Source organism: Lissotriton vulgaris, chromosome 4_1 (assembly GCF_964263255.1).
Source record: "Lissotriton vulgaris chromosome 4_1, aLisVul1.2, whole genome shotgun sequence".
Taxonomy (NCBI): Eukaryota; Metazoa; Chordata; class Amphibia; order Caudata; family Salamandridae; genus Lissotriton; species Lissotriton vulgaris.
Genome location: NC_141691.1, coordinates 898,500,781 through 898,527,272, shown reverse-complemented (window position 1 = coordinate 898,527,272; position 26,492 = coordinate 898,500,781). Strand labels below are relative to the sequence as shown.

Sequence of the window (26,492 nt, the reverse complement as noted above, 5' to 3'; positions counted from 1 at the left end):
AAAACTATTGAAAAGGCACCTACCTCCTCATGGTTGCCGTCTCCACCGTTGTCTCTCCGCTTCTCTTCCAGGTGAGTCCCGGAATCAGAAAAGCACACAGGCACCCCTATGCCAATTCCTCCGCTGCAATGCAGCGTTGTGATTGGTCTTAGCACTGTGGTTCGGCGCACAGATGGGGACTGGGAGCCTGTGCATGTTCCCCACCAGACTGTGCATTACCACCTGAGCCGCTACAAAAAATAGCGGCAGGGGGCTACTCTTATCCTCCTTAGCAGAGGAGCGCCCTTGCTTTTCAAGCACAGTGGAACAATGCTTGTTGTTTTCAAATCCCATGTTTAAACCTCTCACCCACAGTGAAAAGTTAATTTTGAAGTGAAATATGTTCCTGTTCATTTGCATGACAGATGGTAACCACTGTTTCCATGTTAGTCAAATCAAATTAACATTAAGTCACTTTGGTGGGTTTGTGCTAATGTAATCTAGAGGTAGGCGATTGCCTTCACAGGCCCAGTGTCGAAAAGAATTAATATGCTTGATTGTACCTACAAGCAGATTCAGTGATTCATAACTTCAATTCAAACCAGGGCCATCCTACCAGCATTAAAGGCCCCAGGCATAGCAGTGCACTGGGCCTTGTCTGCACAACCACTCAGAGGAATAAAAATGTTTAACGAAAAATTTGTGTTAAAATCTGGTCTGCATGGGGTTCCTACGCCTGTGGAGCCAAGGGCAACTGCCCAGCGTGCCCATGCATTAAGACTGCACTAATTAAAACACTCTCGCCTCAGAAAAACTCTGTCATTTCCATGCACCAGAATTACTGTTACTTCTACCCCTTTATTTGGAACACCACAACTCATTCCAATGGTCCGTAAACCCCTGCTATTGGGCCCATCAGAATTAAAGAGCCACTCGTAATGGAGGCCTCTGTTTTCGATTACTTGCTGCAGTAACAGGGAACATTGAAAAAAATGGCATACTTGTAGCTTGTGATTCCATTCTTATATGACGATACATCGGGGCATATTAGCAAGAACCTTGTTAAAATTATCGCCGTTTTAGTGGCAGAAAACTGCCGCTAAAACGGCAATAATGGGCTTGCTAATATGCGTTTTAGAATTCCAATAGAACCCAGGTTACATGTGCAGGACATCTAACCTGGGCTTCCCCTGGAATTCTATAACGCATATTAGTAAGCCCGTTATCACCGTTTTAGCTGCAGTTTCCTGTCGCTAAAACAGCAATAATTTTAACGAGGTTGTTGCTAATATGCCCGATCGTTCTCATTTACGTTGTGTTGCCACATACCCACATGTGTATTTGGTAGTATTACGATTAAAGTGCCATATGTTTATTTTTCCTTCAGCTTCCCTAAGGTATAAATATAGAGATCTAAACATAGCGCTTTATGTACAAAGTAATACTAACGATTAGTCAAGAGGAAATCACATATTCACAAGATCTCCATGGAAAGGTGATATTGAAAGTGTATGTTCCAGCTTTCACTCTTTGGAACAAAGTATAGATCAAAGCCAAAGCTATTTGGAAACAGCTCCGGGACAATGCCCTAGTCATTGGAAAGCGGCACAGATCCAAGCTCCCCCTCTTTAGAACTAAGTATACTTTCAAGCCATCACTCTTTGGAATCAAGTGTGGGCCCAAGCTCTAATTTTCTGGACTCAAGAGTAAATCCAGGCCTACACCTTTTGGGAACAAGTGTGGGCCTGAGCCCATATACCTTGGAACCAAGCATGGGTAATGGGATGGTGAATAAACAATCTGTTGAACCATGTGGGTGTTTATTCCTCCCTGTTATTTTATTTAGTAGGTCCAAAACACCATTATTTGCAACCAAGTATGGGTGAAGACCCCTACTCGTTATGGTGTATGAGTCCAAACACTGTCTCCTTGGAACCAAGTAGATATCTAAGGGCCTTATTACAACCACAGTGGTCCATGGGACTGTAGTTGTCGTGGTGGCAGTCTAACCCCCGCCACACTGGGGGACCGCCCACAGTATTATAAGTGTGGCAGTCAGACTGGCACTGAATAGCTGGTTTCCCCACGGATGAAGGATCCTGCAGCAGTCTGGCAGTGGTTTGAGGCCAAAATATGCTTACGGTGGCTCAGCGGCCCCGCATAGCTTATTTTAAGTTGCCTCTCCACCTCCCTTTTCATGACAGTCGCACCACCATGAAAAGGGTGGGGGTGAGGCAACAAAGGCTCTTGCCCCTGTGCACGGGTGGGCATGCAAGGTGGCACATGTTGTTTCCCCTGTAGTTTTGCACCCCCAGTCCTTCATGGGAAGGAATGCATGACATTGTGCATTCCCTCCCGTGCAGGAACATGGACTGGCGGTCCAGCAGCGGCGCTGTTTGAAGGTCACAATGAGCCTTTAAACAGTACTCCCCTCCAGACCACACATTTTTTGGTAATCTGGCGGGCGAGCAACAATGAGTTTCAGCAGTTCTGGAGCAGAGTGGTGGCCTCAAAACTCGTAATCAGGTCCTGTGCCTCTATTCAATGAAGCCAAGTTTGAGTTCAACCCTTCTCTCTTTGTAACAAACTGTGTGTCTGAGCTTCTACCCTCTAGGTCAAAAATCTCACTCTTTGAAGCTGAGTGTGAATCTGAGAACCACTCTATGGAACAGGTTGTGATCTAGGCCCCACTCTCTAGATCGAGGTATTGGCAACAGCCCTCCCTTTTCATAGTCATCTGTGTCCCCAAATGCCCACTACTTGAAACCAGGTGGATAGTTTAGAATCTGTTCAATGGAATCAGGAATGGATCCAAACTCTTACTCTTTAGAACCAAGGGGCATATTATCAAGGACAGGCGATACATTATCGCCACTTTTATCGGAGGAAACTGCAGATAAAGGGTCGATAATGGGCTTGATAATATGCTCTATGAATTCCAATCGAAGCCCATGTTAGATGTGTTCACATCTAACATGGGCTTCGATTGGAATTCATAGAGCATATTATCAAGGCCATTATCGCCGCTTTATCTGCAGTTTCCTGCCGATAAAAGCAGCGATAATGTCCTTGATAATATGCCCACAAGTGTGATCTTGAACTTCACTCAACTTTTTATAGATTAAAACTCCTGGACTATGCTGTCAAGGATAGCTCCAAATCAACATGCTTTGAAACAAAGCACAAATTTTCAAAGCCTCTTTAAAAATGCATAAACTTTAAGACCTGCTCTTTGGTACCAAATGTGGGTCTAACCCCCAATCTTACCCCACTCTTTGGGGTCATGGTATTAATTAAAACCCCTGCATTGCAAAACCAAGTATTGGTCCTTAACACCATGCTTCAGGGCCAGATAGAGGATCCCAGATTTAAACATAAAATATGTCTCTAATCTCCTGTTCTTAAGAAACTGCTTTCAAGAGCATCAGATCCAGCCTTACACTTCTGTTTCCTAGGACCATTCTGAAAGTCTGTCTCAAACTTAGGTTAGTTGCTCTTGTGATGCCACTGAGCACGTTCCCTGCCTAATGATGAATTCATTTGTAGTGTGCTTGAACACTGTAAATGTTCTAAAATATCTTTAGATCATACATTATTCAGCACACAAGGGCCTTTATTAAAAGAAAAATGCATGCAAATGAAAATTGCGTATTCGTCTCGCGAGCAAAAGTTGATTTCTAATCAACTACTTGCAAGCAACGGTATTAGAACAAACGATAGAGCACTAAGAATTTGTGTCAAAAATAGCACTTAGTCATTACAAAAAAAGATCACGACGAAAACATTTTATGGGAAGCCCTGCATTGTAATGAAGCATACAGGTTTCGCAATAAACCAACTAATTTCATATTATGAAAGGGATTATAGCATTGCAAGTAGAAATAGACTTTATAACCCGGCATGAACAGTGGAAGTGAGGGGGAGACGAGCACAAAATGTGTGTTGTAACGATGCCCCAAGCAATGATTGAGAATTTAGGGCATCATTACGATGCCGATGGGACCACCACGGACAGGCTGCCAGTGGCGGTCTCACCAACAGACAGCCATTTGGGCTGACCGCCGCATTCCGATGCAGGTGTCGGAGCCTTGAATCTCAGGGGACAGACCGCTGCCTCCGACAGGATATACTAATCCTGTAAGGGTGGCTGTCAGAATCATGAGCCTGAATGGAGGAGGTTCCTGCTCAGGCATTGCCGACAGGATCACGATGCCCCTTTCCGAATGCCTTTTCATGGCGGATCCACCGCCATGAAAAGGCAGACGGAAATGGACTTGGGGGGGGCTCAAGGAGGGCCCCCGTAAAAAACTGCTAAGTGGGCTGGTGGGCACATGTAGTGGCCCCCCACACATCCATGCAATGTGTGCCAGGCACTACATTGTGCCTGGCACGGTCCATGGATGTGCACAAACTGCCTTTTTCCACTGCGGCCTAGAAAAGGGCTGCAGAACAACCAGCAGTAGATAAAGGCAGTGTACGACCGCCTGCACACAGTTCTAATCATTATATGGGGAGTGGAACTGCCAACTCCTTGTCGGCCGGTCTGATTCCCGCTACAATGGCGGTCGGTGGTCAGGCCGATGGACCGCCATTGTATTTAGGCCCATCGTTCCTTAGGACTGGATTTGTTTTCAGTTTGAACCCACAGAGAGGTCTATATACAAAGTCATTTTGGAGAAAGTAAAGTAGTGCTCCTGTGCTTTTGTGAATTGCCCCCAAAAAATTTAAAATGGGGGGGAAAGTGGAATATTCAGGGAATATTCATGTACCATTAACCAAACAAATATCAGCGCATATATTAGGCAGCTGAATATAAACTCAGCACTGCATGCAATGGATGTGGCTTCAAGGCGCAGTAGGTGAATAAAGAAAGTTCTACGGTTTCAAATGACTGACCAGACTTCTCGTAAAATGAGTTGGCTATCACACAATCCCCGCTCTCCGCCGTCCATATTTAGACGCTCTAAAGTCTTGGGTCACATGTGCCCTTATCCGAGCCAGGCAGTTCAAGCCGAAAGTTTTAGGTGATGTCGGAGGCAGTCGCATACTTTATTATTTATTTTCTGGTATTTCTACATTGCAATCTTATTATACGCAGAAGTCATAGCAGTTTACTTTAAGAAATGCAACCTGAAGTTAAGTAAATGCAGGGAAAAGTAATAAACATTAGAAATCATTAAATTGATCACATTTTGCCTAAATACAGTATCGGAGAAGGGGGTAAATAATTTGGGCCAGCCCATGTGCCGACCCTGATAGTCCCTGCGTTTGCCGCCCACAGCGGTCCCTGCGTTATCAGCCTGCGGCAGCATGTATGAACAAGGGAGGTGCTGGTGATTCCTGCGATGACCGCAGGTAAGAGCGGGGATTTGAAGGGGTGCTGACGATTCCCATGGCAGCAGGTAAGGAGGGGTGGCGCCATCCCCACAACTGTGGGGGGGGTGGTCTGCCCGTCCAGGGCAGACCACCCCCCACCCCCATTTTTGCTATGCCACTGGACAGGAGGGAAGCTGGTCTGGCCTCTGAATACATAGTGGCATATTTATGAGCCATGTTACGCTTGCACCACGCAACGTGGAGCAAGCGAGACGCAACTCAAAAATTGGCTTTATGAAGCCATGCAAGGCCTCCTTGCTTGGCCCTGCGTGGCTTCATATGTCTGGAGTAATGCAACGCAGTGCAAATGGCTATGTTGCGTTACTCTACCATGGGAAGGCGTTCCATGGGCGTTGCATGGGTCTTCTCAAGCAACTTCGACTCATTCCCAGATGTGCAGAACTGGTAAATCTGGAAATGCGCCAAAATTATACTCCTTCCTAGGGTAGGCGTAATGAGGAGAAATATCTTTATTTCTCCTCTTTCTTTCCTCTTTCCATTTGTGATGCATTCTGAAACACACATAGATAGAGAACTATGCCTCGCAGGATTGTTTTTGTGCAGGAGTGTGTTAGATTAGATTAATGCACAGAACCAGTCCTGCATGCAACATAGGTGTCCTTGCACCATGGTGCAAGGGTGCCTGCGTTGGTGCTAGACAGCCAAAACCGCACCAGCGCAGGGACAAGGACAGAAATGCAGCATATTCTTTTAAATACGGCGCATTCCTGCCCTTTTCCTGTCATGAAGTGCAGGGCAGCAAGGTGACTTGATGTGCTGCACTGCGTGGCAAACTCATAATTATGTCCTATAATTCCAAAATTTTGGAGCAGACCCATAGAAGGAGTGTGAGCGCCTGGATTTTGAATCAAAGAATGCAGTTTCCAAGTGAAATGTGTTCACAGCAAAGAATTCTGTTACCATCTGAGATTTGAATTTGTCTTTTAGGTATTTGCGAGTATTAAATTGCTACACTGTTTTTTCTCAAACCATCATATGTTTTTTTTGACAGCTTGAATATGACTCAGTATTAAACTTCTGTAGTTGTAGCTTTTTAGACATTTGTTTGCATTGAATAACAGCTGATACTTACAAGGAGAAGAATCTAGAGGGAATTTATCATGTGTTATCTTGATCAGATATTCCGATCTCCAGAGGTGGCACCTGGCTTCTTCCTGGGTCCACCACAAAGAAATTCAGAGCGCCTGGAAAATTCACCCTGTGAGGAAATTTTGATTTGAGACCTCTTGGGGCTTTTTTGTGTTGACACCATAAATAAACTGTCTCCCTTGGCCTCTATGAAGCACCAGAGCATCTTCTTTCTGGCTTTAACAACGTTTAAAGAGCTGAGGACCAAGGGCCATATGTATGAAGCAAATTCGCATTCGCAAAGGCCGAAATTCGCAGAATTTCGGCCTTTGTGAATGCGAATTAGCAAAATGATATGTATGTATTGAAATCTGCTGCAAAATAAGGAATCGCAAAATTTGCGATTCGTTAATTTGCAATCGCATTTAAGGAATCGCAAATTTTGCGATTCCTTAAATGCAATGTATGAAGTAAAAAAAAATTCCAAAATGCCCTTAAGGAATCGCAATTTACCACCAACTTCTAGTTGGTGGTAAGTAGCGATTTCCTTGAAAAATGCACATTTCAGCATTTTTCAAAGTGCCATGTGACGCACATACATGCCCTTAGGGCATGTATGTGCGCCACATGTGCAACCATGCTTATTTCAGGGGTGCAACAGGGTGTCCTCTAGACACCCCTGCACCCTTGAAATTATTCTCAATTTGCGATTAGCAAATTGCGAATTGCAAAATGAGAATACATTCCCATACCTTCCTATGGGCAAGGAGGCCCATAGGAATGAATAGGAAAGTATTCCTTAATTGCGAATTCGCAATTTGCGAATTCGCAATTAAAGAATATAAAAAAATTGCAAAAAAATTGTGATTTTCTTGATACATACCAATTAGCGATTCTGAAATAGCGATTTCTTAAAAATCGCTATTACAGAATCGCTAATTGGTATCTTGATACATATGGCCCCAAATCATTACAGTGTACCTCAGACATTAGGATACAGCAAACCTTCTTATAGCTCCCACTGAGTTTTTGAAGGTGCCATTAACCAAAGGCATGATATTGCTGTGCCAGTGTTTCTAGTTTATAACAGGAATAAAATCTCACTTGTTCTAAAAATGCAAGTGCAATTGGAAAGCTAACATACTTGCCAGGCCAGGGTGTCAATCAATCAATCAATCAATCAATCAATCAAGGCATTTGTAAAGCGCACTATACACCTGTGAGGGTCTCAAGGGGGGAGGCGGGGGTGCAGCTCCTGATCGAAGAGCCAGGTCTTGAGGAGTCTTCTGAAGGCCAGTGGGTCTTGGGTGTGTCGTAGGTTGGTGGGGAGGGTGTTCCAGGTCTTGGCGGAGAGGTGGGCGAAAGATCTGCCACCGGCGGTCGCTCTTCGGATGCGGGGGACTGTGGTGAGGGCGAGGCCGGTGGAGCGGAGCTGGCGGGTGGGGGTGCAGAAGCTGAGTGGTCTGTCGAGGTATGCTGGGCCGGTGTTGTGGAGAGCTTTGTGTGCGTGGGTGAGGAGCTTGAAGGTTACCCTCTTGTTGACGGGGAGCCAGTGCAGGTCTCTCAGGTGGGGTGTGATGTGGCAGCGGCGGGGGATGTCGAGGGTCAGACGTGCCAAAGCATTCTGGATGCGCTGCAGTTGTCTCAGGGTGTGAATCAGTTACAAACTTAGGGCCTCATTTAGAGGTATATTTTCTAAGATTTAGCACCGTGTTTGCATCGCAGAAGTGACGCAAACCGAAGCAAAATCTTTTTTTACTAATTTACTTTCCAGAGCAAAACTTGTTTTACACTGGAATTTCACTTGAAAGTAGCGCTGGTTTGCATTACATAGCGCCAAAGGGGCATTCCATAAGTGGTGCATAGGCTTTCCCATGCAACCACCCAAGGTTTCTGATGCAAAACCCTATTTACTAAAAAAAAGTATAGAGAGTTTTGCATAAAAAGATAACATTCGCTTCAATCAGGTGCTATCATAGAGAAATGCTTTTATTTCTTCTTTCTTTTTCAACTTTGCATGTGTGCTGCACTGTACAGCACACATACAAGGTGGAAAATGTTTAAAAGTAAGTCTAAGCACAGTATTTTGTACTGGAAGGGCATACTTCCTGTCCAAAACCTATGCTACACTCATGCAGAAACACTTGCACTATGGTACAAAGGTGTGTGTGTGGCACACTGCAGCATATGTCTGTGCTGGCACTAGGTAGAAGGGAGGAGAGTGCCACATTTCTGTAAATATGGCACTCTCCTGCTCTCTCCTTCTCACGCAGCGCAGTATTTTTGGCAGTTGCACTGCATTGTGTTATAATTGTGAAGCGGACTTTACAATGGAGGCTTAACCGAACGTGCTGTTTCTACTCAAGCAGAACAATGCTTGCCTTAACCACGCATAAGCCTTAACCACGAAAATATGTGTGATAAAGGCAGTCAGCACTCTTGATGCAGAACTGATGGTCGGGAAGAGGAACAGGAATGTTCGGGAGAGGCAGGACCAGGGCTCGGCTTGGTAAGTAGCGCTGGGGCTAGGGAGCTGGGAGATAGTTTGGGGTCGAAGTAGTTTAAGGGTTAGGGACATGTTTTAGGGTTCAGGCCCAAGGGCTGAGGTCAGGGAAGTTTTTAGGGCTGGAGCCGAGTTTTATGGCTCAGGGTGGGGAGGTCGAGAGGTTTTTTGGGCTGGGGGTTGGGTTTTAGGGCTCAAGGTGGGGGATAGGAGTAGTTTTAAGGGCTGGGGTTGGTAAAATCAGTGATCGGGCCGGGTTTTAGGGCTCAGGGCGGGAAGTGGCTAGGGTGAGATCTTTACCATGCATATACCTTTACCAATCATGCATTTACATTGAAATTCATTGTCAAGGCATGCGTGGTAAAGGCATGTGTGGTAAAGATGCGGTTGTTGTTAAGACAGCGTTGTTAAGGCGTGCCTGGTTTAGGGAGTCGTGGGTCTCTCCTACAACTGTGATAATTTAATTAATCTGGGTCTCAGTGTTTGACAGACAGGGTACCCCACCCCAAATGCAGCGCAGTACCCTGTCCCCCAAAGTGATGATCTGCACCCTCAATTTAAAGTCAGCAGAGCATCATGTTTGCACCAGCGGAGCTCATGCTAGCTCCACTGGTGATACTCTTATACCAGAAGTCTGACTGATTAGTGACTGCTAGTTCCTTCGCCATTCTTGCAGTGGTTGCTTTGTGATACTTTTTTCAGTTCGGGCCTTCCAGGAAAAACCTGGAAGTTTCTAACAGAAAATAAATCCCCCATAACCTGGAGGATCACTCGCAGGGTAATGATTTTTTATTTTATAAAAACCACCACCCACTTTGGGAGTTTTTTAAACCAAAAAACTGTGCTGAGTGGCCTCTTGAAATATGGGAGCTGCTCAGCAAAGGTTTAATGCTTTTGTAGGAACCTCAGTGGCGGACAAAGATCTCTAAATACAGTGGGTGGTAGTCCACTAGAGCAGCAAAAGTTGCTATCTCCACCTCCTTGCCTTGTTCCATTGGGGCAGAAGAAGTAAGGGACATATTATCAAGGAACGGCGTTAAAATTGTCGCTGCTTTAGCGGCAGGAAACTGTCGCTAAAATGGCGATGATGGGCTTGATAATATGCCCTCGAGAATGCCAATAGAAGACCATGTTCTGGTGTTAACATGGACTTCTATTGGAATTCTCTACGTCATATTATCAAGCCCATTATCGCAGTTTTAGTGGCAGTTTCCTGCCGATAAATTTAAATATGGGGCTAAACTAGAAGCCAATGAAAGGAATGCAAATGGGGGAGATCAACCAAAAAACTCAAGAGGTGCATTTTGACAAATCCTCACGAAGTAAATCTGAGTTTTCATAAATGGTTTTAGGTTACCATGTTAACATATGAATTCAATAATTTTAAGGGGGGACGAAATGAAATTTTAATATAGAGGTTTAGGAATGCTGGCTGTCTTTTATACGTATGGTACCATCGACAATGGGTATATCATAAAAGGGCTGATGAGAAAAGTTTCTTGCACAATATGTTTTAAGCTATCCTTTCTCTTATTACTACCACCCTGTGTTTTTATTTTCCTTTTAAATTGCTATGGAACAAGGAGGCCCAAGAGTGGATAACTTCTACTTTTATTACGGCTGGGTAATTGACTGTTACTTGTTTTTTCTTCGCTTTTTAACAGTTGCTACACAATGTGAACTTTGTAATTCTTTTAAAGATATATGTTTATATCTAAATAAAGATATTTTTGATTTTGATTTGATATGAAATCAATATAAAAATGTCAGTTCATTGCAATGTCAGGTAAGGTGATAATGATGGGAGAAGTGTGTCTTAGAAAATTATCCGATTAATGAACATTCATATGGGTAGGATTTTTGAACGACATTTGGAAAACAAATGTAACTTATTTACTGGGGCAGACGGGGAAAAGGGAAGTACTACGGAAGCAGCTGTGGAACATATGGAAACATACATGATTCAGTCAGCTAAATGTGACAGCTTGCTAAGCAAATAATTCTTCTTATTATCCCCCATTTAATGTAGCTATGTCAGGTAAGTCTTCAAATTACTTGAAATGCAATGCATAAGTCCTATACTTCTCCTTGACGCTGTTCGTTTGTTCTGTTTCTTTGTCTGATCTCATACTCTGATGCTCCTCCTTTGTTACAGGAATATTATCATGCATCGCGGGCCAGCCATGCGTCCTACTCACCCCAGAAGGGCTCGCGTCATGGTTATGGCCATGGCAGACATGGCGAGGATAACGCTGTTGTCCACTTCTTCAAAAACATGGTAAGTTCTGTGTATGCACTACACCTGATTGTGACTGTGGTTGACAGGATACTGAGCCTAACAACGTTTGGCCTTGCAATTGATATTACATGTCATTGACCTTCTTTGGGATGACATCAGTTCTCTGCTAAAACAACCAGCAATCCTGACAACCCTGATTTGAGAAGGTAGCCTGACGTGCTGTTCTTTCTCACATTGTAAGCTCGAAAACACTGAAATTCACCAGTTACAGTTAATCCAAGAAACTATAACTCACGCCCATGTCGTACACTGCTTATGACCTCACACCTTACAACACTCATTACCTGTTCTACGACATCATAGATAACATTACTGGTGATAAATGATATGACATTGTTGATGACATCACCGTTCATAGCAGGGGCGCAAGTTATAGTTTCTTCGGTTAACTATAACTGGTGAATTTTGTTTAAACTCTTACGTTTAAACTGGCATTTTCACCTAACTATAATGCCATTTTAACCTTTGCTTTTTCAGTGAATTTCTAAGGGTTTCTTAATGTAATGTAAGATGTTACTATATTACCATACCTTATTATTTCAAAGAATATATATATATATATATATATATATATATATATATATATATATATATATATATATATATATATATATATATATATATATATATATATATATATATACTTCCCATCTATGTGCCAATACATAAAGCTACATAGATGGGAAGTTAATAATGGTTCATCAAAACTTATGTTACTTATCTTTATATACTTACCCTCATGATATTTTGACAGTCAATATTCTGTGCTGAATATTTGTGTTGCACAATATTATGTGCTTGACATTCTGACGTACAACCTTTGATCGAGGGATTTCTGCTGCAATAGTGTTCTCTGTAAATCATACCTTGGAGACAAAGTCCACCGGATAGCAAATATAAACAAAAATAGGAGACTGTGAATATTTCATATTGAACAAAATGCTCTGTGTTTGATTCGAGAACCTCCAAGGTAATTTTGCTAAGCATTCTAGATCCTGCTCACAAGTTGTGTTGTGAAGCTTGAGTTTTCCAAAATATAGCTCAGTTTCTACTAGTCGCATTCAAAGACATCTAGTAGCTGAACCGCTTCGGCGCTGGTGACGGAACCGCTCCGTCACCAGCCTCGGTCGCGCTGTGCTGGTGATGGAGCGGTTCCGTCATGGCCCGCTCGGCGCGCCTGCGCGGCGCTGATTTCGCGCCTGTGCAGGGCGTTCTATTGAGCGGGCGGGGCCGTGACAGAACCATTCTGTCACAAGCACAGCGCGCCCAAAGCTCGTGACGGAGCGGTTCCGTCACGAGTACGGGAGCGCGCGCGGCCCCCCCTCCCCACTAGCGCTGCGGCAGAATAGCCACTGCAGCAAAGGAGTTAATATAATAAATTATTTAGAGAGCCTACTATTAGGGTTAGGTGCAGTCACAAAAACACAGTGAAGTCGGTAATATAAGGGAGTCCAAAAAGAGTTGTAGATCTTCAGTTCTTATTTGTAAAAGTTTTCTTTATTTTCATGTACAGCGGCACAGCCAACGCGTTTCATTCCCATTCGTGCCTTGGGAATTTCATCAGGGCTGCAAAAATACATTAGCATGTATAAGTATTGATCAAATATTAAAAAGACGTTTGCCCAAAAGGGGCACCAGTCAAAGCCAAATTGCACCCATGTGCGCACCCATAGATCCAAATACATTGACCAAGTTATACAATTACTAGGTGTCAATTTCAAATTTAAAATTACCTCGTGAAAGCATATACCCCCTCACCGGTACTATGCATTCACAACGCCAGTCCAAGCCAAGAAATGCTTGATCCTGATTAAAAACACCACACCATGCCTATTGGAGAATTAGGCACCCGGAATGTGCAAGTATTTTGGTCATGTGGACCCTTGGAGTTTTTAATCAGGATCAAGCATTTCTTGGCTTGGACTGGCGTTGTGAATGCATAGTACCGGTGAGGGGGTATATGCTTTCACGAGGTAATTTTAAATTTGAAATTGACACCTAGTAATTGTATAACTTGGTCAATGTATTTGGATCTATGGGTGCGCACATGGGTGCAATTTGGCTTTGACTGGTGCCCCTTTTGGGCAAACGTCTTTTTAATATTTGATCAATACTTATACATGCTAATGTATTTTTGCAGCCCTGATGAAATTCCCAAGGCACGAATGGGAATGAAACGCGTTGGCTGTGCCGCTGTACATGAAAATAAAGAAAACTTTTACAAATAAGAACTGAAGATCTACAACTCTTTTTGGACTCCCTTATATTACCGACTTCACTGTGTGCGCCTCTCTGCTCTTATATAAACTATTGGTCTGATACACATCCTTTGCCTCGGATGGTGAGAGTAGCCGCACCACCTAATAATTTTGAAACAGAAGAAGTGGATGTGCGAAACCTTGGTCAGCTGCTGGTTGCTTCTGTTTATCAGTCACAAAAACATATTATGTTTCTTGAATAGGTGGTTGCAGTAAAACTATTCTGAGTGATTTTTTGTATAGTGGACATGTCTGTATCCATGTTAGGGACTCCTAAAAAAAATGACCACTGTAGCTCTTATACCATGGCAATAAACACATAGGGGCTTATTTACAAGCCCCTTGTGTCGCAGATGCATCACTTTTAATATGGGAAAAAGTGAGGTACCACCAGCGCAAGGGGCTTGTAAAATACCCCATAGGGACTGATAACGGCTTTGGCGGTCCTACAGCGGACAGTGCAAAACGCCATCCACTGTAGGACTGCCAAAGCCATGGTGCGACCTCCTACCAGATCAGGAGTTTAATCCTGATCTGCCGGGCAGTCCTGCAATGGTCTGACAGCAGCAGTTTGCTAGATTCATAGAAGAGCCTATCATACAGACTGCCACACTCAGAAGCCGACTGCACCTTCCTGCATGGTGTGGCATATATGGCCCACTGTGCAGGAAAGTGGGGTACAAACCCAGGGGGGCTCCATCCAGGGGGGCACTGCATACACCCCCAGGCCCAAATCTTTGTTGCTGTTCCGCTGCCCTTTTCATGATGGGTTCACCGCCCTGAAAAGGGTGGTGAAACAGCAATTCAGAATATGCTCTGCAGTGCCGGCTGCAGCACCACCTGCATATTCCTGCCGGTGAAAGACCGCCGGTCCAATGGGATCCTTAATCCCAACAGTGACGGCAGACTTGTGGCGGTCCAACCATCGCAGTCGTAATACAGCAGGCGGTCCGGCAGTGTGGCAGTAGTCGGACCGCCTCCACGGTTTCGGTGGTCAAACTCGTAATCAGGCACTTAGTACCAATTGTCCTGTTTCCCTGGAGAGCACCTCTTAATGATGGAAGGGGATAGACTAGGTGATACAAAAGTGATCAATGGAATCTCCAGAATCACTGAAAGATCCCCCATTTTATGCACACAACTTCTTCAGTCGGTTCAATTGGAGGCTAGTATGAAAAGTTCACTTGTCAGAAGTCTGAAGAACTGCAAGTGGTAGGGTTCAGATCTAAGATGGTGGCCTAGGGCACACTTGTGTCTAAGTCCTTTAATGCCCAGCAATCTATTGCCAAGTTTCATTGTTTTGAACAAGTGTTGATTGATCAAATGGGCTGTCCTGAGGACGCTATTGGGGCCATAAGTAGGTACCAGCTTGGATCAGTTGCCCAAATCAGCGTATCAATTTACTGTGGTAAATACACTTTAGTATGATTCACTGTTTACCATGCTTTTATGTAAATACAACGAGACACGCTTTGGTTGTGTTGACATTGAATTACTTCATCAGACTTTGCCAAGACAGGGGAAGTAAGGCCATCAGAATCTCACACTCTGTGGAGAACTTAATTCTCGCCCTGCTCTTTTACGGCTGTTGACAATGTTCTTCTTGTCTTACAGGTGTCTCCAAGGACTACACCTCCCATGCAACAACGGGTATGTCTCACACTGAAGTTCACCCCCACTTCAGTCCCTTGTTTCTGCTGACTGTGAAGGCAATGTTAGCTGCACATGCTGTGAATCTGAAAAGATGTATATGAGTAAAAAGATATCCTGGGCTGGATGACATCGTTGCATATATGGTGTAGAGTTGATGCTGAATGTTTTTTCATGAACTATAACTGCATTTCCTCCTAGACAGAATCACAAATGGCAGTGTTCAATTTCTCCTGTGTGCTTGTTTTTTTTGGTGTGACATTTGCTACAGTAAAATCCTCCACAGTCACCTACCTTTACAGACTGTCACAAGCAGTGTTTCCATGCGTCGTCCCACTAGTAGCCACGACACCGGCTGTATAAGCAGGCCACTCACTGGCTTTGTCTAGCAATGTCTAGATGCCTATGCAACTGTGGTAACTAGTGGAGTCGGTTACTGTGGCTCTAAGATGCCTCCATTTTTTAATGTGGTTATCCATTATTAGAAAAAACATTTAAAGCTAAATTTGACCGCCAGACTTGCGGTGGTAGTGGCCCAACTGCTGAAGTGCGGCTCTCTGAGTCGTTCCAGTGGTAGACCGCCAAGTGCACTAGGGAACCCCTGTTCCCTGGCGGTGGTGTGGCAGAGGGGCAATGCAATATGCTGAGCAGGACTGGCGAAGTACCGCTGAGCCTATTTCAAGTTCCTCCACAGCCAGCCTTTTTATGGCATTGAGCCCTACAGGAACCCCATAGCCCCCTCTTGCGATGGGGATGCATTCAGGGGGCACAACATGTGGCCCCCTGTCTGCTTACAACCCAGTTCCAGCACGGCATAGACTTCACACTTCACACTCCATGCCATACTGGAAAACTTTTGCTGTTCCGATTGTGGTGTCCTTTTTCAGAGCACCGCCGTGGAAAAGGCAAAAGGACCATCCGCCTGAACGAGTTGAAGTCGTAATCAGGTTGGCAATCTTTGCGCGGCTTTGGCTGTGCTGTACCAGCGGAGAGCCAGCGCAGCACTGTCAAAGGAGAAATCAAGCCCTAAATTCCTTCAGTCTCTCTTTGGCTGAGTGCAGGAAATAGTGTTAGCTCAAAAAAGGACAAGTAATAATAAATGAAGGGTAGATATAGATGGAAATCTGCAGAATTCTTAGCAAAAAATAGTGCACAAATACTGCTCAAATGTAACCCTTTGAATCCAGATTTTGATTAAATACCTTTAGGTAAAACAGGCACACATGAAAAAATACCATTATATAAACAATATATTCAGTTTGGCAGAGTATAATCTGGTTATTCATTGCCATTGTTGATGAAGGGGCAGGGATTGTGGAGAGAGGCTGTTGCCACCTATTAAGTTATAAATCACACCTGTACTTCTAGATTATTTAGCAACTTGCTAAAAAGCCAAAGGATAGTTGGTATTGTACCAAGGGTGTGTCCTCCCCTTGTTTTGATCATGTTTAGTTCAACACAGTCCAGACAATGTGTGTATGTCCTCAAAGAAGGGGCGTCCAACATTGTTCCACGAGAGCTGGAGTAGGGCCAGATTTTAATTAAATTATTATGTAAATTAATCTGATTTAGAATTGTTGGATGTTTATTTATGTTGTTTATATTCTGAAAATTTGGAATGGCTCCAATCTTCATTGACCACACTAGGAAGCTTTTGTGTTAGAGAGACCCCTCTACAGACATTCATCTTGCCAGCGCACGCAGATTATGGTCTTTATTTCGAGTCTGGTGGTCCACGGACCGCCAGACTTGCGGGGCGCTGCAGTGGCATTCTTCTGACCACCGTATTACAATTACAGAGGTTGGACCACCAATACCCTGCTGCAACCACCAGGGAACCGCCATTCCCTTATGGTGGTCAGGCGGCCACTATATGCTTGGCAGGACCGCCGCGGTCCGCCAAGCATATTGCGAGTTTCCTCACTGCCACAGTTTTCATGGCAGTACCACCGTCATGAAAACTGCGGCGGAGAGGAAACAAAGATGCCTCACGCCACGCGGATGCACACGGGGCACACAACACGTGACCCCAAGTGTGCATGCAAACTATTTCCTGGACAGCATGGACTTTGCAGTCCATGCTGTGCAGGAACTGTTTTTGGTGTTCCCATTGCAGTGCCCATTTTCATGGCACCGCAGTGGGAAAGTAAAATAAAAAGGCCCACCAGACACAAGAAAGGCTGGTAATCTGGCAGGTGGCATGACCACGAGTTGGCGGTGCCGCGGCGGTGTGGACTCAGCACTGCACCGCCAAACTCCTAACCAGGCCCCTTTTCCGGTATTTACCCGCATTTGTTGTGGAACAAATGCTTCTCAGATTAGCCCAGGCATTATGAAATATCTCCCAGAATTCCTGGAGTAGATCTCAATCTGTGGTGTTTTGCTGTGGGGTCAATTGAATTGCTCAACGATGCATGTTCCCTAAATCCTAACCCGGTGCATTGATTTTACCAGGACGCACCCCTCCCTCAAACAAACCAATTGCAACCCCATGTCTTGTATTGTCTTATCTTGTCTGTCTGAGGCGCGAGGTATCCATCCGCTCACTCTTTCTGTCTTTTCTATGTGCAGAGAGGATTATCCCTCACCAGATTTAGCTGGGTAGGTGACAAATGTGTTTTTTTTATTCACAGCCTCTTTGGTTCCCCCAAGCCCAACAACCGCTGCCTGTGCCAGCTGCTGCAAGCAACATGGCTTGTTTTCGCCCCCCTAAAGCTCTGTTTGGTTGTCGCTCCTCATTTTTTCCTTTCTTCTGACTCATTTTGCTCCCCACAGCAATTTTGCTTACAATGGTAATCGCGCTGCTGCTGCTTTAACTCGTAGATTGACAGAAGGTGCCCTCCTCCGGCGGCATGGCGGCCCAGCTGTGATTAAAACCGCACCGCATCTGCGCAAATTGATCAAACCCATTAAAGGCTGCATGGCAAAGCTACCTATTTTCTCACAGGCTCCTGGAAGACGCAATTGCTTTCTTATAATTTTCCCCTTCCTCCTCTGTTCTGCCGCGCTACAAATTGCCTGTTCGCGGCGCGGCTCCGTCCGCCTCGCATTTTTTTTATGTGTAAAGCTTTCACAAAATGGTGGGTTCCGCGAACATTGGGATTGAAGAGTAGAGCGCCTCTTGTCTATGCATTCACGATCTTCTCAGTGCAGCTTGTTTTCATCCAGCATGAATGTAAAGGTGGATAACTAGTCTCACACATGTTGATACATCCTGCACAGAGTCCACCCCTGCTCTGTATTCACAGGCTCAGAAAGCGTATAGGGTGTTTTTTATTTTTGTACACAACATGCATCTTATTCCATTAATTTACATAAAACAGGCAACTCAGTTAGTTAATCAGCAGAGTATTTAAATGCAAGCATCACTTACCGGTCAGAAATACCAATATGAACCAGCAATGAGTTTGCAATGCTTCTGTCTTTTTAGGAATACCTGAGAATATCTTGCCCAAATATGTATTTTAATTATAACAGTACACATGGAGTACTTGACATATGGCATCTCGTTGTATCTCAAAGTTTAATAATATGGCTGAAGTCTGCAACAGTACAAGTTCCACAGAGACCTATCAGTCTGAACTGAAGCCAACTCACATTATAGGTCACGTCACAAAATAGTCCAACACACAGTTAACGAGAGAAGTGTTTTAGAAGGGGGTGTGCTAATGAACATACTGAGAAGCTGGAATCTTGCATGTCCTTCTAGGATCTTCTGACCTGTGGGCTGCACAACCCCCAGTGGAGAAAAACCTATTTGTAAGCTAGTATGATCCTTTGGGCCAGGCGTGATTCTCCTTTAGCTCTCAACGTCTCCACTTCCTGTAAGGTTTGAGGAAAACATAAAACTTCAGTCTTACATGATAAGACTGGGATCCCTAACATCTCTGGTGGTTTTAACCCCCTGGCTTCCTGTCAGGTACTTCTCCATGGGGTTAAGGCGCCACCCCTTAAAAGTGTACTCGGCTTCATTGGAACTAAATTGGAGCCCTTCCAGCTTTTGGATGTGTTGCTATTGTGTTTTATTCCCACTCGGCCTAAGGATTTGTGGTGTATGTCATCACAATCCTGTGTTAGTGCTCTTGTTACTTGGCATTTAATATATTTTAGTAATAACAAGGTTCTGCGTATGTATAGGTTGTATTTAAGTACCCCAGACTATCAGATCCCAGAGGCAGGAGAGCTCTCATTTTGAGCTAACTATGATAGTGTAACCTTCCTTTCTCCATACAAAATAATAGAATTGTGCTCTCTGCTTTATTCAGACCCTGAGCGAAAGATGAGAAGGATGAGCAAGGCACGACTGAAAAATTAATTTCCTTTTCTAAACAAAAAGTTACTATTTTTGCTACATGATGTTGGAATTATCCACATATTTCGCTTTTCTTTCCCCGCTTCTTGATAATCATTTATTTTCTTTTTTCCTCGTTTCTTCCAGATCTTAACCAGATAGAAAGTAACAAATTTATTTCCACAGGCTGTTCTATTTTGCTTCTTTAAGGGAAAAAATGAAATTTAGTATCAGAGTGATTCTTTGCAGGATGAATTATTTTCTTGTGTAGCTGCTTGTGGCATCAAATTGCCCCTTTTTTGTTTCAGCACTAATTAAGGTTTCCTCAGTAAGCAAAGTAAAAGCCATCCACTGAGTCCTTAAACAACAAATGCATATTTTTGCAGTTATAAATTTTGCAAACTTGTCACAACGAGATAGGTGTTTTACATAATCACCAGATTAAATTGCTTATTTTTGTAGGCACGGGGAGATTCATTGATTTGCCCAGAAACACATGATATTGGGCCATGGCTAGGGCTCATACCTGGCTTCCCAGATCCAAAGTCAGTAGCTCTGGTCATTAGGCCACATCTCGGCGCTTTATAAAGGTTTTCCACATTCTTCCCAAGATAGTGCCTGTGACTACCATGCCGCAAGCATTGATTTCTCTGCCGCATCCCAGAGTTTTCACAATCTGCCTCTATGAGAAATAGTAGCGATTAGATAGTAATATTGTGTTCTTCCCTCCTTAGGAACATTTGTTTGTGTTCCAAAGACTTTATTGGCATTTAAATTACCATAGTAACAGTTCAAAGGTGCATAGACCTTGCGTCATAAAAGTTGCATAACATAGTATAGTTAAGGCTCCCTGTTTTCCGTTTTTACTGATTTTTACAGATAAATACAGACAGAAAGCGGCTCTCTATGCTGTCTTTCATGAATTGCAGCCCAACAGCTGAGCAGATGGATAGTATGGGAAATTAAAAAAACAGGATGAAACTTCTTTAAATAATGGCATATGTCAACATACATTTGTGGTATAATGCTAATATTTAGTGGATGTAATGTTACATAATATTTGGCAGCTTAAATAGCAAAATCACGACCGACATTAAAGTACTAGTGCGTGTCCTAACAGTTAAATAAATATGGAAATGTACAGTTTTCCGACTTCATTTATACACAAAACACAAAATAAATATGGATAAATACAGATAAAATGGCCCAAAAAATAAATATAGATAAAAACAGATGGAAATGTTAAAAAAATAAATCCCATGAAATTGGGAGTCCTAATCATAATATGGGTACAAGCGTAACATATTGTGACCCAACATTGTATATAGTACAGACGGTATAACACAGGCACGAACTGCATAGCCACATAAGACTAAATAATTGGTACTGATGTCGCAAAGCGTGCTATTGATAGCCATTGGAGTCAGCCATAAGCATATGCGAGATTTTTTTCCGTATAACAATATGGTATAATATTTCCGTGCCTTCAAGAGTTTCTTTTAACCCCTCCCATGCTTGTGACGGAACCGTTCCGTCATGAGCCTCGGGTGGGCTGTGCTGGTGACGGAACGGTTATGTCACGGCCCGCTTGCCGCGCCCGCGGGGCGCAAATTCCGCGCCTGCGCTGACGTTCTGAAGAGCGGGCGGGGCCGTGACGGAACCGTTCCGTCACAAGCACAGCTCACCTGTGGGCCATGACGCAGCGGTTCCGTCACGAGCACGGGACTGCCGCGCGGCCCCGCCTCCCCCTTAGCGCTGCGGCGGAGTAGCCGCCGCAGCGAAGGGGTTAATAGATCTACTTGTCGTCATATGAGGAGAATGTCTGTAGTCATGCACAAGGGTGGCTCCATATAGTGAGATGTACGCAAGGGGCAGCAGTCAACAATGTCAAGAATCCAGTGTGTGTAGTGAGGAGGGAAGAGGGTAGAGAAAGGGGGGAGGGGGAAAAAGAACATTAGGAACAGTTTCAAAATATAAGTCTTCATCTCCAAGGATTCCTATAAATTCCTCTTTCTGTCCTCGCAGGGAGCTGAAGGGCAGAAGCCCGGACATGGATCATGGCCCAGATCATCGGACCACCACTACAAGTCGTCCCATAAGGGGTACAAGGACTCGCACAGGGAGGGACAAGGGACCCTCTCCAAGATCTTCAACCTGGTATGTGATGTACTGTAGACCATTTTATATGTAAATAGTGTAAAGTCAGAATGTCTTTGGGCCTTTGTGGTGTGCGCTGTCAGCAGTCGTGCTGAATGTTTTGAGCAGTCCATTACTCTCCACCGCTGAAATTGTATGTAACCTGATGACAAAGCAGTATTGACTACTGTGCAAGTCAATAATGCTAGTTAGTCGCTCTCATCCAATTATGGCCATGAGCCCCAGGCATTGATTAGGCAAGAGATTATAATGAAGTAATGTTAGTTGCAAGAGTTCACTAATGCCAGTTATTGATCCTCACTTAACTTATGTATACATAAGGTTGGCAAAAGATAAGAACCAGGGGGCATATGTGCAAGGGGATTGCGCCACCGGAACGTCACTTTTTTCGACGTTCCGGTGGCGCAGTGCCCTGCAACATATTTACAAACCGGCGTTAAGCCACTTCGCATTGCTTGATGCGGCTTTGTAAATATGGTACCCTTTCATGCAGGTATCTGCGTGAAAGCGGCGTGCAATGGGCGTTGCTGTAGGCGCTCCACCACAACACCCATTGCTTTTTGACGCGGCCCCAGATTTATATGGATGTGTAAATCCGTGGCAGCACCCAAACTAACGCCATGAAAAAGCAAGCATTAGATTGGCGCAACGAGGAGAAATACTTTTATTTCTCCTCGTTCTTGCTTTCTCTATCTGTGGTGTATTCTGCAGCACACTTAGAAAGAGCAAAACGCCATAAATTATTGTTTTTGTGCAGCAAGGGATCCCTTCCTGCGCAAAAACAATCATTAAATAATGGCGATTTGCTACTTCTATGCATGCTGCAGATCGCAGCACACATAAAAGTAGAAAATTGCTATTATTGATTGCTTATGTGCAGGAAGGGACACCTTCCTGCACATAAACAATCATTCCTACAATGCAGGCACACGTGCACTATGGTGCAAGGGTGCCTGTGTTGGTGCTAGGCAGCTATTTTTACCACCAGAGCACGTGAAAACACAAGGGTGCGCCATAACTTGTAAATACACTGCATCCCTGTGTTTTTTTAAATGACGCAGCACTGTGCTGCAAATTTTGCTCCAGCACCGCGATGCGCCATTTCCATGTACATATGCCCCTCGTTCTTTTGATCAGCTCCAAGAATAACTTATGCCGTTAGCATATAAATCCAGTAACAAAAAGGGTCGACTATTTAACAGCTAATAGATCTCCTCTGGCAAGCTATAAGTGTATTAGATTGCGAAAGCAAAGTTTATAAATAAATAAAAAAACATATCTCTCGAGTATCGGAGAGAAGGGTGATTTGACCCAATACAATATCTGGGCATCACAGGTTCGAAAATATTTCAAGTGTGGCATGTGCACTGCTTAACCACATCGCTGCGGCGGCTATTCTGCCGCAGCGCTAAACGGGTGGGGCGGCCGCACGGCAGCCGCATGCTGGTGACAGAACCGCTCCGTCACCAGCCGCGGGTGCGCTGTGCTCGTGACGGAGCGGTTTCGTCATGGCCCCGCCCGCCTAATAGAACGCGCCGCGCAGGCGCGAAATCAGCGCCGCGCAGGCGCGGTGGCCGGGCCATGACGGAACCGCTCCGTCATCAGCACAGCGCACCCGCAGCTGATGACGGAGTGGTTCCGTCATCAGCATCGAACCAGTTAATTTGGAAAAGAATAAGTCAAGGGGCCTAAAGTTTTGCTCAGAAATCTGCATCCTGTGCTCTTGAATGTTGTGCTCGATACCAAGGCTGCATAGTCTTGATTTAACCTCATGCCTCGTTAATGCACCACCTAACACTCCGCGCCCCATCACATTATCTGACTCTTACAGGTTCCTGCTTTGCTTTCTCCATTTTACACCGTTTTTCCTTCTTTCTCGTCCGTCTTCTTGCTCCCTTTTGTGTTTTTCTCTCTCATGCTCTAGTTCGAAGTCCGATGAGGTAAAATTACTAGCGGTCCCTCAAAAATGAGTGCCAGTGTGCACCACCTGCAAGGACCGGCTCAAATTAAACCCTGGACATGTGCGTCTTTGCTCTATCTTTACAAATAGAAAGTGCTTGTAATGAACAGCTGCCCACCACGCCATGCTTTTTCCACTAGTTGCACATAAATATAAAAAAAAGCCGTTGTTTGGGTTTGAGCTGCTCTGCCTTGTTAGTGTGGATTTATTTGCGGCTCAGCCTTCGCCATTTCACACATCTGCCGCCTCGACGAGCCAGCAGCGGGAAAGAAGATCGGTTGTTGCTGTGTTACTCACCAGGCCAGGGTTCCTGACATATCTGTGGAAGAGTGAATGCTCGCGCGGCAAAAACGGCACCGACCATTCGTTTTACACATTAAAGGGAAGAGTAAACACAGGTTATGGCAGGAGGATAAGATAAAATGGCGGAGCAAGCTTTTGCTGTTCGGTGTCCTTCAAGTTGCCGCCTCACGGATGATCTACTCTGGCAAAGCTGCTGACTCTGTGACGGACAGAGCTGCCAGGACGGAGAGAACCCTTGGCAGGGCAGGGCGAGAGCCATGTGAAGTCAGAAACGCCGCTTGCCCTGGAGAACTGTGGCTGCCACTCGCCATATGCCGCCCGCCATCGCTGCCAAAGGCCTTCTCGGATACTTTACCGAGCGTGTGATTTGCCCGGGCCTTGAGCGCTCACAGCATCATGAGAGCTATTCCCTGGCTTTCCTCTTGGTGGAGAGGCCTTTTCCGTAGTGCAATACTGCCCCCTCGCTCTCAGAAAGAGAACGCAGGGACATTTTCGCTCCCATACTTGGGAGTCATGCAGTGGAAAGCGCTGGCTGGACCATGTGCTCAACACCAAAACAGACATCTTGACCATTTATGTAGCACAAACCGGCAAACAATTTTTCCTGGAGCACAACTAACTAAAGTTATGTTTATTCATCTCACAGGAACTCACTTTAACTAACACTGACGGAATGTAAGGCCGACCTGGGCCCAGAGCGTTTTTATACCTGTGAGTGGCATACGTCATACAAATAACGTCTCTTTAGTGACTGCCCAACCCACAGAACTATATTGACCATGAAAGGAGGGCAGGCTTTAGGGCAGTGCGACTGGTGCGGACGCACTGGGCGCTGACCTGTGGATGAAGCGCTGTGGGGGGGGGGGGGGTAGTGTGGGGGGGGGGGGAGGGGACTGCTGTGTTGAGTAGTAACTTATGATTGGAGAGATGAGGGACACTTCTGCCAGGTGGTAGTGACAGAATTCGTGGAGGCGGTCATAGGGTGTGGGGGTGCCAAAAATGATTGTCGCATGGGGTATCACCAGTGCTAAAGCCATCCCTGCATGAAAGCGAATAATATGATTTTTGAGGAGACTAATACATTTCACTGCAACAAACTGAATTGCTTCTAGTTGATGACATTGAGGCGCTAAGTTTAGATGCTAAAGGGTAAGTTTACTATGGTTAGACGCAGCACACAGCAGCCAAAGTTGCTGCAGAGTGTTGCGTCGAAGGGAGCGAGAGAGCAGCGCCATACCTAATAAGAAATGGCACTGTTGCTCTCTCCTCCTGCGCTGGTGGATGTTTGATTGTCTTGCGCCACACACACGCCTTTGTACCATAGTGAAAGAATGATTCTGTGATGTATAACATAGCTTTTGCAATAGAAGGGTGCCTTCAAAGTTCGAAATACTGTGCCTAGACATATTTTAATACTTTTTCAAGATTGTATGTGACCTGTACAGTACAGCGGAGTATGAAAAAAATAAAACTTTTCACCATTACACTGAACTCGAGTAGGCAATTTTGTTATACGCAAATCTATGTCTACTAATGTTAGTAGATAGGAATTTGCATCAAAACCCATGGGTGCTTGCATAGGAATTTCATGTACCAGGTATGACACCCCTTTGACACAAAGTAATGCTGAGCTCTACTTTGGGTTACCTTATGGCTGTTTTCCAGCACACAGTAAGGGTTGCACTGGAAAGTAAATCCCAAATCTATACTTTGCTCCGGTTTGTGTCATTTCTGTGGTGCAAACCTGGTGCAAAGTGTTAGTAAATTTGGGCATTATTTAGTTTCGATGCAAATCTGATCTTCTCAGCCCAATCCAAATATTAATGATACGGCAGCCCTACCTCCTTCTTTTTCAATCCAATATAGCCAAACTCCTCTCAAAATGTTGTGTCTCTGAGGAGTGTGAGATCAAGTGATAAAAAAAAATTTGGGGACAGTAAGAAAGAGTCTTTTTTTGCATAGTTTTGTACACCACTAACCTGAACGGTGGGCTTCAGAGTGATTTACAAGATAAACAGACGTAACATATTTTTAGGTATGTGGAGATTAAGTGATTTTGCCCAGAATCACATGATGTTGAGTAAAGGTCCAGGTTCAAATCCGATTACCCAGTTCCAAAGATTGGAGCTCTAGCTGCTAGGCCCGACCGATCTCTCCATCAGGGCAAGTGATCCCTTTGAAGCCTTTGGGAGGCCAATTAGTCACTCAGTCAAAAAAACTTTATTCAATTCAGCAAGCAAATCATAAAAGCAAATAATCAAATAAAGAAAAATTTAAAAATGAGATACAGTCCTTAATATAGTATACCATTGAACATAGATAAAATACAGTATTCAGAAAATGCATCACAAATATTAAAACAATGAGATAAGATATGTGTATACAGTAAATAAATAGCATAGCAGACCTGCAATAACAATTCATTCTGTTTAAAAATACTTATCAGAGTTTTTGTAAAAATTTCAGAGGACGAGAAGTGCGCCTCTTACGAAACAGCAGTAAAGGTAACAATAGAATCCAACAAACACAGACATCTAAAACCATCTCTATCAGAGCAGGGGTGTTGCACTCTCAATAATGGGAGCAAAAAAATCTTGCTCCCACTGTTTTATAAAGTGTACAAAATA

At 44.4% G+C, this 26,492-nt stretch overlaps 1 protein-coding gene across 2 annotated transcripts in view; it reads left to right on the top strand.

Moving 5' to 3' along the window:
• The window catches only part of MBP (myelin basic protein), a 914,133-nt gene that overhangs the window by 879,964 nt on the left and 7,677 nt on the right, over positions 1 to 26,492 (top strand). The window contains exons 5-8 of one of the 2 annotated variants that reach the window (XM_086965184.1): positions 11,103 to 11,225; positions 15,119 to 15,154; positions 17,726 to 17,755; positions 21,471 to 21,602. In XM_086965184.1, the coding sequence (XP_086821310.1) occupies positions 11,103 to 11,225; positions 15,119 to 15,154; positions 17,726 to 17,755; positions 21,471 to 21,602 (321 nt within the window). The remainder of the gene's footprint in view (positions 1 to 11,102; positions 11,226 to 15,118; positions 15,155 to 17,725; positions 17,756 to 21,470; positions 21,603 to 26,492) is intronic. The other variant, XM_086965185.1, reaches the window with a different exon arrangement.